We start from the raw sequence: 14,948 nt of genomic DNA, 5'->3' as shown, positions 1-14,948 counted from the left end.
TAAACTTTTCTTAATTTCTTTTGTATTGTTCATTATTAGTGTGCGCACATAGAATTATTTTTGCAGCTAACGTAACTGAGTTGTCTCCTCAAACTTTGCTGAATTCATTTGATTAGTTCTAATAGGTATTTTTTTTGCTTTGGTGATCATGCCATCTGCAGAGATAGTTTTAGCTCTTCCTTTCCAATTGACTTAAAAAAATTTTTTGGTCTAATTGCTCTGGCTAGAACATGCTGTGCTCTGTTGAATAGAAGTACAGAAGTTGTAGTAGCTGGTATCATTCATTGTCTTGCTTCTGATTTTAGAGGTAAAGCTTTCAGTCTTTTATCACTGAGTATGATGTGCACCATGGGTTTTTCATATATGGCCTTTACTGTGTTGTGGAAATTTCCTTTCTAGTTGTCCTTCTAACTTATTGAGGCTTTTCATGTTTTTTTGTGTGTATGTTTTACGATGAAAGGTGTTAGATTTTGTCAAATGCCTTTTCTGCATCAATTGATCAGGTGTTTTTTTCCTCCATTCTATTCATGTGGTATACTATATTGATCTCTAGATGTTTATCCTTATGTGAATTCCATGTTTTTCAATTATTGTAGCTCTATAGTAAGTTCTGAAATCAGAATGTGTGGGTTCTTCAACCTTTTGCTTTCCAAGACTTTTTTTTTTGGTTTTTAGCTCCTTGGTATTTTCATACAAATTGTTGGATCAGCTTGTCAATTTCTATAAAAGAAGTCTGCATAGAATTTGATTGGGATTATACTGAATCTTTATTTTTTTTTAAATATTTTTTTTTATTTTTTTAAATTTTTTCTTAATTTTTATTTATTTATGATAGTCACAGAGAGAGAGAGGGAGAGAGGCAGAGACATAGGCAGAGGGAGAAGCTGGCTCCATGCACCAGGAGCCCGATGTGGGATTCGATCCCGGGTCTCCAGGATCACGCCCTGGGCCAAAGGCAGGCGCTAAACCACTGCGCCACCGAGGGATCCCTATACTGAATCTTTAAATTAATAAAGAGAACTGCAATCTTAACTAGAGTGAACTTTCTGATACCTGAACATGGACTATTTCTCCATATATCTAGATCTTTATCTTGGCAATGATTTATACTTTTCGGTGTACAAGTCTTAACACTTCTTTGTTAAACCTATTCCTGAGCATTTTATTCTTTATGATACTACTGTAATTCCATTTTCTGTTTACTGGGAGTACACAGAAATATAACTGGATTTATTATTATTATTATTTTAAATATTTTATTTATTTATTCATGAGAGACACAGAGAGAGAGGCAGAGACATAGGTAGAGGGAGAAGCAGGCTCACCACGGGAAGCCCGGTATGGGACTTGATCCCAGGACCCCGGGATCACCACCTGAGCCAAAGGCAGGCGCTCAACCACTGAGCCACCCAGGCACCCCTATAACTGGATTTATATACTGACCTTGTATCTTGAGACTTTGCTGAACTCATTTACTAGTTCTATGGTATTTTTTTTTTTTTTACATCCTCCTTTCCAATTCGACTGCATTTCTTTTTCTTGCCTGACTGCACTGCTTAGAACCTCTGATACCATGGTGAATAGAAATGGCAAGGTGTCCTTATATGCACCCTTACACTTACTGTAGCATTATTTACAACAGCCAAATTATGGAAGCAACCCACATGTCACTAATAGATAAATGGATAAAGAAGAGGTGGTATATATACACAATGGAATGTTATTTGGCCATAAAAAAGAACAAAATATTGCCATTTGCAACAACGCGGATGGAACTACAGTATAATGCTAAAATTCTCTCTCTCCCTCTGTCCTTCCTTGCCCTCACTCTTGCTCAAAAAAAAAAAAGAAAAAAAAAAAAAGACTCTTACTTAACCCCAGAGAATAGATGGGTTACCAGAGGGAAGGTGGGTTGGGGGGGGATGGAAAAAATAAGTAATGGTGATTAAGAAACACACTTATCTTGATGAGCACTGATGTACAGAATTATTGATTTCACTATATTTAGTAAGTAATAACAACAAGATAGAAAAAAAAAAGAGTGATCATTCTTGTCTTGTTTCTGATCTTAGAGGAAAAGCATTTAGTATTCATCCTAAGTATGATGTTAGCTATAGGTTTTACATAGCCATCCTTTATTAGGTTGAGGAAGTTTCCTCCTATTCTTAACTTGCCAAGAGTGTTTATTACAATGTCACTAACTTTTTTTTTGTAAGATTTTATTTATTTATTCATGAAAGACACAGAGAGAGGCAGAGACACAGGCAGAGGGAGAAGCCAGGCTCCATGCAGGGAGCCCAACGTGGGACTCAATCCTGGGTCTCCAGGATCACATCCTAGGTTGAAGGTGGCGCTAAACCGCTGAGCCACCCAGGCTGCCCGATGTCACTAACTTCTTAAACTTAATGATACTACATACACAACTCTCCATGTCAAATATATAAGATATACTTCATTCTTTTCAATGGCCCTCCAGTATACAGTTGAATAAGACTGCTAACTTTTAGGCTGTTTCTAAATTTCACTATTATAAACAATGCTTTAACTCATTAGGGTAAATTTTTAGAGCAAAATTGCTAGGTCAACAACATACACATAAATAAGGTTAAAACATAGGTTTATAGGTGGCAAAGAAACAAATGTGTAAGTCTACATAAGATGGTCTATCTTGATGACAAAGGAGCTGAGAGTTAAAGAATTAAGGCTTAGTCTGATTCTTAAAATTTTGGGAAAACTCATACAGTTGATTAGAGATAAATGAAAGGATTACCAAGCAGCAACAAGAATCCAATTACATTCAGAAATAATTTTTTTTGTGTGAAGACATATATAATATATAAACAACTCTAGTACTATTTTAAACTAAAAGCCTTTACACAGCAAAGAAAACTATGAATAAGGGATGCTGGGTGGCTCAGCAGTTGGGTGGCTGCCTTCAGCTCAGGCCCTAATCCCAGGATCCAGGATTGAGTCCCACAACGGGCTCCCTGTGAGGAGCCTACTTCTCCCTCTGCCTATGTCTCTGCCTACCTATCTCTGTGTCTCTCATGAATAAATAATTTTTTTTTTTAAAAGGAAACTATGAACAAGAGGAAAAGGCAACGTACTAAATGGAAGAAAATATTTCTAAACCATACATCTGATAAGGGGTTAATATCAAAAACAGAGAACTCATACAACTCAACTGCAAAAGCAACAATTAAGAAATGGGCAGAAGATCTGAATACACATTTTTATAAAGAAGACAAACAGATGGCCATCAGACACATGAAAAGATGCTCAACATCACTCATTATAAGGGAGATGAAAATCAAAACCGTAGCCTCAAAACAATGAGATGACAATGAGAGGTCACCTGACACCTGTTAGAACAGCTGTTATCCAAAGGACAAGAGTTAAAAAGTCGTGCTGATATGGACTAGGAAACCCCTGTGCACTGCTGGTGGGAACGTAATTTGGTACAGCCAATATGGAAAACAGTATGAAGTTTCTTACAAAATTAAAAATAGAAATGCCATATGATCCAGCAATTGCTCTTCTGGGAATTTATCCATAGAAAATGAAAATACTACCTTGAAAAGATAACTATGCCCTCATTATTTACAATAGTTAAGACATGGAAACAACCTAAGTTTCCATCAATTGATAAATGGATAAACAAATTGTGGAGTGTGTGTATAACATATATACATATATAATTTATATTTATATATTATATATATATTTATTATTTACCCACGAAAAGAATGAAATCTTGCCATTTGTTGATATTTTATACACCTTGAGAGAGCATTATGCTAGCTGAAATAACTCAGACATAGAAAGACAAATACTGTGTGATCTGACTTGTATGTGGAATCTAAAGACAAAACAAAACAAAAAAACAAGAACACAAAAACACCCAGCTAACATACAGAGAACTGATTGGCAGTTGCCAGAAGTAGGATATGGGGGGGTAGGCAAAATGGGTGGAGTCGAAAGGTACAAACTTCCAGATACAAAGCAAGTCACAAGGATGTAATGTACAGCATGGTGACTATAGTTAATAATAATGCATATCTGAAAGTTGCTGAGAGTAGATCTTAAAAGTTCTCATCATAAGAGAAACAAATTTCATAACTATACATGATTGATGTCAATTAACCTTTGTGTGGTGATCATTTCACAGTATATACAAATATCAAATCATTAGGTTGTATACCTGAAACTAACATAATGTTATATATGTCAATTGTACCTTCATTAAAAAAAAGAAAAAATGAGAAAGATATGTAACTGTCTTTAGCTGGCCCTGGTTAATTTGCAATAGAGAAAAAAAAACTTTTGGGTATCTGAAGCGGGTCTGACAAGCTTTCAGCATAAGGAAAAATGGTGGCGATGAGGACACAGTTAAAATGGCTGCTGGGCAGGCTGAGTAAGCTGGAAAATGAGGCCACAAGAGAGCTGTCCAATTAGCAATAGAAACAACAACGAGGGGTTAAAGGCAAAATGCAGTGGGTAGAAGGAATGAGGAGAAAAAGGAGGGTATAGTCAGAGGAAAGGAAGAATCCCAGTTTTGGGTAACTGAAAAGTCAAGGGCTGGTTATTAGTGCAGGAATGAACAAACTGTGAAGCTGAACAAGTCACTGTTCATGCTCCACATCTGCCAGCATGACGACAGAAGCGGTAGGGACTAACTCTGAGCTAAGCGCTGCTTCTCTCCTGTGAGAAGAGCAGAATTCTACCTGAGACAGAAGCCCTGGAATGCACTAATAGCCACTCCACATTTCAAGTGGAAAAAAAAAAAAAAACCAACACTGACTTAGAAAGCTTGAGGTCAAAAGCAACTTTCTAGAATAGGGACGCCTAAGTGGTTCAGTCAATTAAGCATCTGCCTTTGACTTAGGTCATGGTCCTAAGACCAAGTCCCACTCAGGCTTCCTGCTCAGTGGGGAGCCTGTCTCTCCCTCTGCCTCTGCTGCTCCTTCTGCTTATGCTCTCTCTCTCTTAAATAAATAAATAAAATCTTAAAAAAACAAAAAACAAAACCAACTTTCCATAATAAAACTTTCCAGGTTTATTATTAACACAGATGATTTAACAAATGTTTATGCTTTTGATCTAATAAAGTTCAAATATTTAAACACAATTTAAACAAAGTAGGAAAGTAAATCTGGTCTCATAACTTGCCCTATTTGCCATAAAATATGGCAAGACTTTAGAATTTCTATCAACCTCATGGCCTGTTCACTAATTTTTCATTTTCATCCATTGGTGCAAGTACCTTAAAATGAATCTAAAATCTCTCCCTTTTTTTTTAATTTATGTATTTTAGAGAAAGAGAGCACGCAAACAGGGGGAGGGCAGAGATAGAAACCTTAAGCAGAATCCTTGCTGACCGTGGAGCCCAACGTGGGGCTTGATCCCAGGACATTGAGATCATGACCTGAACCAAAATCAAGAATTGGCCACTTACCCAGCTGAGCCACCCAGGTGCCCCTGAATCTAAAATTTCTACTGATACCATAAGAAATTAGTAATCTTGCTTAGGGCTAATGCAGTATTTTCACCTTGAGTTGTGAGCTGTCCTTCTTGAGCCTGTACACAACGAAGTTCTTCAATGGTTTCCTTCAGAGAATCCCTTTCCGTTCTTAACCTCTGGAGGAATATTAAAAAGAAGGAAAATTAGCTTTAAGTTTTATGAATTTATTCATCAGGGTCTTTACCTTACCTAAGATAATGGTGAACAGCAGGGAAAATGGGCATGGTTCACCTTTTGATCTTCCATTAAAAAATCATAAAAGGAAAAAATTACAACAAACTTTTTCCCATTTAACAATAATGAATATCTACAATGTGCAAGGCAGTATGTTATCCACAGTTAAACATAAGAAATATAAGTGTCTACTCTGTCATTAACAGAAGTACATTACATAAATAACATTCCCTTCATAGACATAAAACAATCAAACAGCAAAGACTTTAAATATTCATAAACCATTAAAAAGTAAAAATATTTGGGCAGCCCAGGTGGCTCAGCGGTTTAGCACCACCTTCAGTCCAGGGTGTGATCCTGGACACCCGGGATCGAGTCCCACGTCAGGCTCCCTGCATGGAGCCTGCTTCTCCCTCTGCCTGTGTCTGTGCCTCTCTCTCTGTGTCATTCATGAATAAATAAATAAAATCTTAAAAAAAAGAGTAAAAATATTTTAAAAGATTCAAAATATGCTAAACAAAAAGAATTGGGTCCTCTGTATTAATTCTACAGAAAACAGAAAACACCTATTTATAGAAAGTCATGAGTAGAACAATGTATAAGAAGTTAACAGTGGTAGAAAACATAAAAATATACAAAAGAAATTAGAATGGAAGTAAAAATATTCTTTTACTCTTTTAGATTTATTCCTGAAACAAAAATGTAAATCTTGTATAATTTAAAAACAAACAGGAATTCTCATTTTAAAATTTACAAACAGAAGGAATTAATGTAGTCAAAACATGAATTAGATATCATTGTTTTAATTTTAGCAGCGTTCAAAACCAAAATGTCTTATACTCACATCCTTTTCTTTTTGAAGACTGTCAACCTTTTCTTTTAGCCGCTTATATTCAAAATCTAATTTATCTGCTTTCTTCGATTCTTCAGATAATCTATTTTGTAGTTCTACTACCTGATTCAGAAAGGTACCATTAATTTGTGTAATTTGAAACATTAAAATGTTCATTATTTTCTTCTGCAGAGCTATGAAACTTCCTCCCCCACATATACTCAAAAACATGTGTATGATATAGCAGCCTACCCTAACAGAGAGAACTAGTAACAAAAATCTGCTCAGACATTACAGGTTCTAAAACCAGAATATCCGGAATAGCAATGTACAAAACTATGAAAGAACTATTAGCTGGAAAAATCAGTAAGGAAGCTTGCCTGTCTTAAAGTGAGAGCTCTGGGTTTAATGAAGAGTAACTTGAAATTTCAATTCTAACTATGGCCTGCCACTATGTAAATTTGTTTCCATTTCTACCACATGCCTTATCTGGCAAATCCTAACGCAAGCAATTAATTTAAAGTAATCTTGGTTGACAGTGCTGTGAAAAATCTAGCAAAAACAGAACATATGTTGTCTGGAGAAACGCAACATCAGCCCCAACCCTCCAAGTATTCCCGAAGATAAAGGTGAGCCAAATGAAAGAGCAAAGGCTATAAAGAAGTCCCTATGAACACCAGCTAGAAAACCAGTAACAGAAACAACAACAACAAAATAGCAGAACAAGACCTATAAAGATTCTAGATTGGAATTATCAGTTACAAAATATGAGGTTTAATAAGTAAAGAAAAAAAAGACAAATCAAAATTATGAAAGGGAAAGGCAGGTGTGAAAGAACACTTAAAGAGAACTTGTGGAAAGAAAAACGCTATCACTGAAAAACAAAGTATATTAAGCCACAGATCAAAACGGGCAGAGAGAATTCATGTATAGAATTGTACTGCAATATTTCTTGTTGTAGATTCCTATGTATTTTGTTTGTAATTCATTGCTAATACTATCTCTGGTGTCCTTTAGTTCCAAACCAAAGTTCAGGCATTCTTTTCTTCAAATAATGTCTTTCTGTAATTCTTGCTGTTCTCTCTTCTGAAAATCTAAATCATCTCATTTTAATGTTTTTAGATTTCACATACAGTTTCTCTAGGGTTTATTTATTTTGGTTAATTTCTCAGTCCACATTCAAGTTCACTAATTCTTTCAACTTTATTGTATGTTGAAAATTTCATAATAAAATATTAAGTAGAAATGTATCCAGCAAAAAAACTTGGGGTGTATAGAGCTGTTCAACTAAAACTTCTTCAACTCATTTTAAGCTAAAATATAGTTTTGATGCCAAAATCAGATCAGGAAAGTATGAGATAGAAAACTTCAAGTGAATCATAGGGGAAAAAGATTCTAAGTAAAATGAACAAAGCAAATCTAACAATGTGAAAACAATAATCTGCAGTAACTCTACGAGGTTTAAATCAGGAATACAAAGATGGTTTAAGCATCAATATCAGTTAATATAACTCATCACATTCATAGAAAGGGGAAGCAGTATAGGAGTCTCTCCATAGTGCAGGAAAAGGAGTTCATTAAATTCAACATCCATTTAAGATAGACACTCTGAGTAAAATGTGCTAATAATATACTGGAAAACATTTAAAGCATTCTGTACAAAATAGACAAGAAATGATTGCCTACTACAATTACTTCTATTCATACTTGTATTATAGGTCAAACATGCTGATTAAGAAGGAAAAAAAGGGTATGGAGTAGAAAGAAACAAGACTGCTTTCATTTGTATATGACTTCTGATGAGAGATCCTACAGACATCAGAGTAATATGAAATGCTGGCATAGTTGTAAAATGAACATAACAATCAATTTCAATCATATAAATGAGCAACAAATGGAAAATGGTATTTCTTTTGCTAATCACAGTTACAAAATCTGAAGGTACCTAAGAGTAAATATAACAAAATATGTCTATGACAGTTAGAATTATAAAACTTAGCTGAAAGACATTGAAGACCTAAACAAATGTAAAGATATATTCACCAATAGAAACATTCATTGCCATAAAGATGTCAATTCTCCCTAAATTATCGATAGAGTCAATGTAATTCCAATTCCCAAAGGTTTGGGGTATAAAAGGGAAAGAAAAGGTCTCATAGACAGTTTTGAAAAAGAATGAGATGTGGGGGTATATATTATCAAATATCAAAATTATTAAAAATATATAGATAATAAGATTGTGGAGTGTTGATGTAAGAGTAGACAAACCAATGAAAGAGAAGAGAGTGCCAAGAAACAAATTTAAGATGGAATCTTCAGGTGTGTGATAGAATAGAATTGCAGGTCCTTGTGGAAAAGACTATTAAATAAATGCCAATCGGGTGACTGGTTGCATACACAGAGAATAAAATATCAAATGGATCCATAATCTAGCATCCTATACAAAAACTAATTCCATGTGGATAAAAGACCTAATTGAGCAAAACAAACTAAATCTTTGTTAAGAAAATAGAGATTAGCTTACATCTTTATATAGGAAATGACTTAAGACATAAATGGCATAAGTCATAAAAGGATATTTAAAGTTCATAATCTTAAAATTAATCTCAAAAAAAGTAAAAAGGTTACAGATTGGCAGGAAATAAATGCAGCAAGTGTAATTGACAAAATATTAATAGCAAAACATATAAAGAAGTTTCAGAAATCAGTAAGAAAAAATACAAGTTTTAAAACGAATAAAAGATTTAAAATGGGCCATTCACAAAATAATTGTGATCATTAAAATATATTTGTAATTAGGGTAATGCAAAGTATAATCATGAAGAGACACTATTTCATACTCATCCAATTGGCACAATTTCAAGTTTGACAATACTATGTGTTGGTGATAATGTGGAAAGATAGGAATTCATAAAATCTTGTTTAGTAATACAATCACTTCAAAGAACAATTTATCTAATTAAATGAAGACACTCTAAAGAAGAAACTCCTTATAGCTGAAAAACTTTTACACATGTATAGAGGAGTACAGGTTCGATAACATGCAAAGTGGCACTTCTTATAATTTAAAAAAAAAAAAAAAAGGGCTGAAACATCCTATGTGTCCTTCAACAGGAAAATGGATAAATTGTGGTATGGTGACTAAACAGGATACCGTAGTGGTACAAATGAACTGAATAAAGCTGTACTTATCATCATAAACAAATTTCCCAAATATACTGAACAAAGTAAATCACAGACGAGGCCTTATATCATTTATATAGCTTTGAACCATGCAAAGATGTTATACATTTTATATATATATATATGTATATATATATATTACATATATATATATATGAACTAATATATGCACCAGATGAAAAAAAAAAGATGCAAAGGAATGAAAACTACAAAATAGCACAGTGGTTACTATATTGGGGAGGGTACGAGTCTTTTATTTTTTAAGCATAGATACTTGCATTACTATTTTACTTTTGCGTATTTCGTAAAACATAATAATTTAAAAATAAACAACAGGATCTGCTAGAGACACTAATCAATAACCTCTGGATAACAACTAAGTTTGAATGTTAACTATACTGGAATTAAAAACTTAGAAAAAAACAAACAAATCTAAGTTTCATAGGTTAAAAAACAAAAAACAATACTGTGAAAACAAAATAAGTGGATTTCTGGTGAGCCACAGTGTTATAATGGAGAACCTGCTTGAAAACATCATTAAGAAACTCGGTTACTATTCTTTTTACCTGTCTCTTATATGTCTCAAGTTGACTTCGAGCTGCATTGGCTTTTCTTAACTCTTCCTCTAGACTGACAGTGTTCTGCATATACATAGTATTCTTTTCTTCTAAGAGTTTAACCTGACGCCTCAAATCACCAAGATCTTCTAGCTTCTTTTTATATGATTCCACTTGGCCTTCTAGTTTAGATACTTTATCAGAAGAATGTCTAGAATGAGATGGGAAATCAGAAATCAGAAACACATCCTGAGCTGTAAAGCTGTTTCAATAGTGCTAACCCAAGAGGGACTGCCAGAAAAGAACACATTCTAATGAAATTATAAGACCAAAGGTGATTCTAGATTGTTTTTGTTCAGGCAAAAAAATATGACCAAAATTATAGCAAAGTGTATAATGGAGAATGTTATGTAATTTAAGGAAAGCAAGTGGTAGTGATAGTGTTTGGGGGCAGGATGGGTAACCAGCAGAGTCACATGTAGCACAACAGCAAAATAAATCGTGCAGAGTCCAAGTGATGTGGCAATTAGAATGTTATTCGTGACCACAGGAACAGCTATTTCATGGAACAGTGGAGCGGGAGGTGGCAAATTTTAGAGAGTTAAGGAGACAATGTAAATTTCACCTTATGTCATCTAAATTTGTTCTGGAGGGAAGGAGAGAGTAATAAGTCTTTTCTCCTAAGAGGAGAGAGACCTAAACATAAAAATATACGCTAAAGTGAGAGATCCAAACAAAGAGAAATGATGACTGATGTAACACAGTCTTTGTGTGAGCAAGAAATGTTGAGACCCAAAGCCCTGAAAAAGAGAAAGAATAACAAGTCTACATTCTAAAAGCAAAAATGAAAAGATGGGTGGGAATGCGGAGCAGTTAGGAGGTACAGGAAGTATAGGACATGGAGAGTCCACAGCTCATAGCTTCTTTCCTTGATGCAGTTGGAGACAATGTCATCTACTGACACTAAGGCATGGAGAGGTGTGGGGGGTGGGTGTCCAGGTGAGAAGTTATGGACATATGTACTAGCTATGAGAGAAATGGGAGACAGAAATATCTGTCATGAGCGGCAGAATGGTGGACCACAGGGAAGAACCCAACGAAGAGTGAAGATCATGAATTTGTAGCAGGACAAAACTATATCACTGTGTGATTTTCTCTACTCATTCTTAGTATTCAAAGAGCAAAAGTAAAAATGGCTGGAATGACCCAACAGAGGATAAATTATACAAGTGTAATGGTCAGAAAACGAGGTGGCAGGGAGTGAAGGCACTTAGTGAGAGAACAGGCAAGTGCAGATAAAACAGTCCAGCAAGGAAATGACGCATCATGGGTGTGACAGCATCCGAGCAAGAGGAAGACTGAATGACCAGGCCGACTTGAAATTAATTAAAGAAAAGGAGTCATAGTAAGAAAAGCTCCAGAGCTATACAAGTATGAAGTGATAGTCAGAGATTAATTTCTATTTAACAAACATTTATAACACTTAATTGCCAGATACTGTTTCAACTGTTCACAAATATAAACTCAGTTCTGCATGTGAATCTGAGATAGGTATGTGTATCATCTCCATTTTACAGATGAGAAAATGGTTACACAGAGATTAATAAGTAAATGGTAGCATTGGACTCTGAACTCAGGTAGTCCAGCTCTTAAACATCCTGCTATGCTCAGGGATCCTAGAGTTTGTAACATCATTGGTAGAGCTGTTCTGGGTGATGACAGGCATGAGAGTCCAACAAAATGGGAAGACTGTTTACCTAAGAACATCTATTTCATCTTTCAGAGACTGAGCTTCATCTGCCAAAGTGGTTAGTTCATCATTCTGTTGCCGAAGTTCAGAGATTTCCTTTTCTAACTCCTCACAGCGTATACGATAATCATCTTTGGCTGCTTCTAGTCTGTAACCAAAATAAAACAGACCAAAAAAGTACTATTTACTATTTAACAATTCTCCTTAGAACATAAAAGGAAATAAAAAACATGATAATAAACTCTTGAATCTTTTGTGACCATAAGTGGTATCTCCAAGTTTTAACGGTCCTAAAAATGGATTCCACTGGTCCAAGGCTTATGGAAACTTGACAACTGATTACCACTCCTCTTTTCAGAAAATTAGATGTCAAGAAATATTTTTTCAACATATAGCACAATTAATTTAACGTTTTATTTCTGACTGTGAAATTAACATATGTTCCTTGTTGAAAATTTACAAAATACATAAAAGCTAAGAAGATAAAAATCATGTATTGATCTTAAATAGATAATACTGTTAGCATTTTTGAGTATATCATCTAGTCTGGTTGCTATTCATAGATCTTTTCCCTCCAAATCTGGATAATACTGTTCCTACTACTTTTTTTTGTTTTGTAAGACTGTCTCTCATGTTTATTATTTATTTTAATTTTATTTATAATATTTAATGTTAGCAGAAATTCTTAATTTTTATGTAATTCTATTGATGAATTTTATACTTTATAGTTTCTACTTTTCGTGTATGATTAGAAAGTTTTTTTCTTTTATCCTGTATTTTGTTAGTATTTATATGGTTGCATTTTTAACAGTGAAATTCTCAATTTCCCCTGGAATTCATTTTTGTATTATGATACCTAACTTTTTCTGCCAAAATATGTACCCATTACCCCAAAACCATTTAATAAATAATTTAACCATTACCTATGGATTTAAAAAATGCCATTTTTATTATGTTACATATTTTAACATACACTTGGTTGTTTTCTGGATCTTCCTTGTGTTACTAGTTTGTTTGTATTTTGCTGCACCAGTACTAGTTTTAAAATTAGTACAGAAATATGGGATCCCTGGGTGGCGCAGCCGTTTGGCGCCTGCCTTTGGCCCAGGGCGCGATCCTGGAGACCCGGGCTCGAATCCCACATCGGGCTCCCGGTGCATGGAGCCTGCTTCTCCCTCTGCCTGTGTCTCTGCCTCTCTCTCTCTCTCTCTCTCTCTCTCTGTGTGTGACTATCATAAATAAATTTAAAAAAATAAAATAAAATAAAATAAATTAGTACAGAAATATAACATCTCAACACTGGACACAGCAAGCACTCCCTTATTATACTTTGTGTATAAATGTTCTGAGAATCTCTTGCTCGTCAATACTTCTAGCTGAAAATAAAATCTGAATTGGAATCAAGTTCAAATTAAATAATAATTTAGGAAAAAATGGCATTCTTACAATCCTCCTTACAATGTAAACAAAATATGTAAACATGTTATCACTCTACATATATTGAAATAATTTTTATATATAACAGAAGTTTTCATCATATAAGTCCCTCATATATCTTTTAAATTTTTTTATTCTTTGGGTATTTATATACTTAAAAGTGCAAGTTTTTCCTTATGATACTAACTGCGGTTATTGCTAGAAAGTCTTCTGACCTATACAAATGTCTTATAGCTACCCTCTCTCCTCTTGGTTAAAATGTAACTGCTAGATCTTGCCATTAAAAAGGTGTATTATCCCTTTTGTAATTAAAAATAATTTATGAACAGGGGCCTGGGTGGTTCTGTGGCTAAGCATCTGCCTTTGGCTCAAGTCATCATCCTAAAGTCCCAGGATCAAGCCCCAAGGCAGGCTCCCTGATCAGCAGGGGTCTGCTTCTCTCTGTCCCTCTGCCCAACACCCTGCTCATTCTCTCTTGCTTTCTCTCTCTCAATAAATAAAATCTTAAAAAAAAAATAATCTATGAGACTCAAAAGCTCAAAACAAAAATTAAAGGTAGAAGTTTATAATAAAGATGAGCCAGAAGCATTATATCTGACTATAAAGAATAATAAATACTGATGGGCGCCTGGGGTGGCTCAGTCGGTTAAGCGACTCTTGATTTCAGCCCAGGTCATAACCTCAGGGTTGTGAGATCATGGAGTCTGCTTAGGATGTTTGCTCGCACTCTCTCTCTCTTACCCACTGCCCCATCTGCATGTGAGCTCTCTCTCAAAAAGAAATAGTGAGATATATAAATGATAAACATTCAAATATGATAAAATATTTAAATGCTTCAAAATATAAATTGCAACATATATTGCAACATGTATTCTAGAACAATAAAAGCATTAGATACTATTTCCTTTATATTTAATGAAAACGCAGGACAATTCTAAATACCATTTCCCCAAACCACACTTTAAGAAACTGGCCGCAATTTAGAAACAAAAGGGTATAGTCATACTTAAATTGTACTACCTACTGATTCTGTCTTAGAAAGTCAAGATGCAGACAAAGGGCACTCTTTGGTCTCCTTCACACTCTTAAAATCACCGAAATTTCAAAAAACTTTTGTTTATATATAGTCCAGTTTATTAGAAGACAGCTGGGTTGTCATAGCTATTTCTATATTCATCTGTTGTGATGCCTTTTTTGGCTGAAATATATGATGGAAATCCACCCTTGCACAGATATGCAGTTAGAAAAGAGAGGGTCTGAAGAGGACCTGAAGAGGTCCTCAGACCACATCTTGAAATGCTGATGTAGACCATAAGGGATGGGCCATTTCTAAGGTTTAAGGGAAGACTTAAGAATCATTTTTATTTTTTCCTATTAAGTAAGATGTTATATTTCTTACTGTTAAGTCCTTCAATTTTGTGGTTCTGTTTTGTCTGGCGGAACACCAAATTTTTCCTTTTCTTCTTTTCCCTTTCACCATCCAATTGCCCAAGG

The 14,948-nt window shown here is 34.7% G+C and overlaps 1 protein-coding gene across 2 annotated transcripts in view; it reads right to left on the bottom strand.

The window, feature by feature from the left end:
* HOOK3 (hook microtubule tethering protein 3) overlaps positions 1–14,948 on the bottom strand; it is a 112,540-nt gene that overhangs the window by 39,517 nt on the left and 58,075 nt on the right. For both annotated transcript variants that reach the window (XM_055335221.1, XM_055335222.1), the window contains exons 10-13: positions 12,025–12,165; positions 10,277–10,478; positions 6,540–6,650; positions 5,550–5,637 (exon numbers count right to left, since the gene is read on the bottom strand). In XM_055335221.1, coding sequence (XP_055191196.1) covers positions 5,550–5,637; positions 6,540–6,650; positions 10,277–10,478; positions 12,025–12,165 — 542 coding nt within the window. The remainder of the gene's footprint in view (positions 1–5,549; positions 5,638–6,539; positions 6,651–10,276; positions 10,479–12,024; positions 12,166–14,948) is intronic.

Source organism: Nyctereutes procyonoides, unplaced genomic scaffold (assembly GCF_905146905.1).
Source record: "Nyctereutes procyonoides isolate TBG_1078 unplaced genomic scaffold, NYPRO_anot_genome, whole genome shotgun sequence".
NCBI classification, from domain to species: domain Eukaryota; kingdom Metazoa; phylum Chordata; class Mammalia; order Carnivora; family Canidae; genus Nyctereutes; species Nyctereutes procyonoides.
This window is presented reverse-complemented; position numbering and strand designations above follow the sequence as displayed.